Source organism: Penaeus monodon, chromosome 21 (genome assembly GCF_015228065.2).
Source record: "Penaeus monodon isolate SGIC_2016 chromosome 21, NSTDA_Pmon_1, whole genome shotgun sequence".
Taxonomy (NCBI): Eukaryota; Metazoa; Arthropoda; class Malacostraca; order Decapoda; family Penaeidae; genus Penaeus; species Penaeus monodon.
In genome coordinates this window covers 1,403,702-1,403,990 of record NC_051406.1, presented here as the reverse complement: position 1 = coordinate 1,403,990, position 289 = coordinate 1,403,702, and the positions used below count along the sequence as shown (strand labels likewise).

Below are 289 nucleotides of genomic sequence, written 5' to 3'. Positions count from 1 at the left end.
ATAAAAACAAAACAAGGGATAACAAACTCAACGTTAGTCTATACCGAAGCAAGTGATTAAAAAGTCACAACCAACGCATTATTCATTAACGATGTACATACCAATGCAAAAATAAAGAACCTTTCCTTACCTGACACCGCCGAGACACAGAAAGAAGAGAAATAAAAGAGCATCGGATTCCGCCATGTTGGATGCCCTGACAACGCTCTCTTTGGCTCTCACTCTGCCACACTTCTGCTGCACACTACAACATTTCGCCCTGTCTATGTACTTTAAAGACGAGGCTGCA

The 289-nt window shown here is 41.9% G+C and overlaps 1 protein-coding gene across 1 annotated transcript in view; it reads right to left on the bottom strand.

The window, feature by feature from the left end:
- LOC119586754 overlaps nucleotides 1-289 on the bottom strand; it is a 12,014-nt gene that overhangs the window by 4,885 nt on the left and 6,840 nt on the right. Inside the window, exon 3 of the mRNA XM_037935482.1 lies at nucleotides 131-284. Within this exon, the coding sequence (XP_037791410.1) occupies nucleotides 131-284 (154 nt within the window). The remainder of the gene's footprint in view (nucleotides 1-130; nucleotides 285-289) is intronic.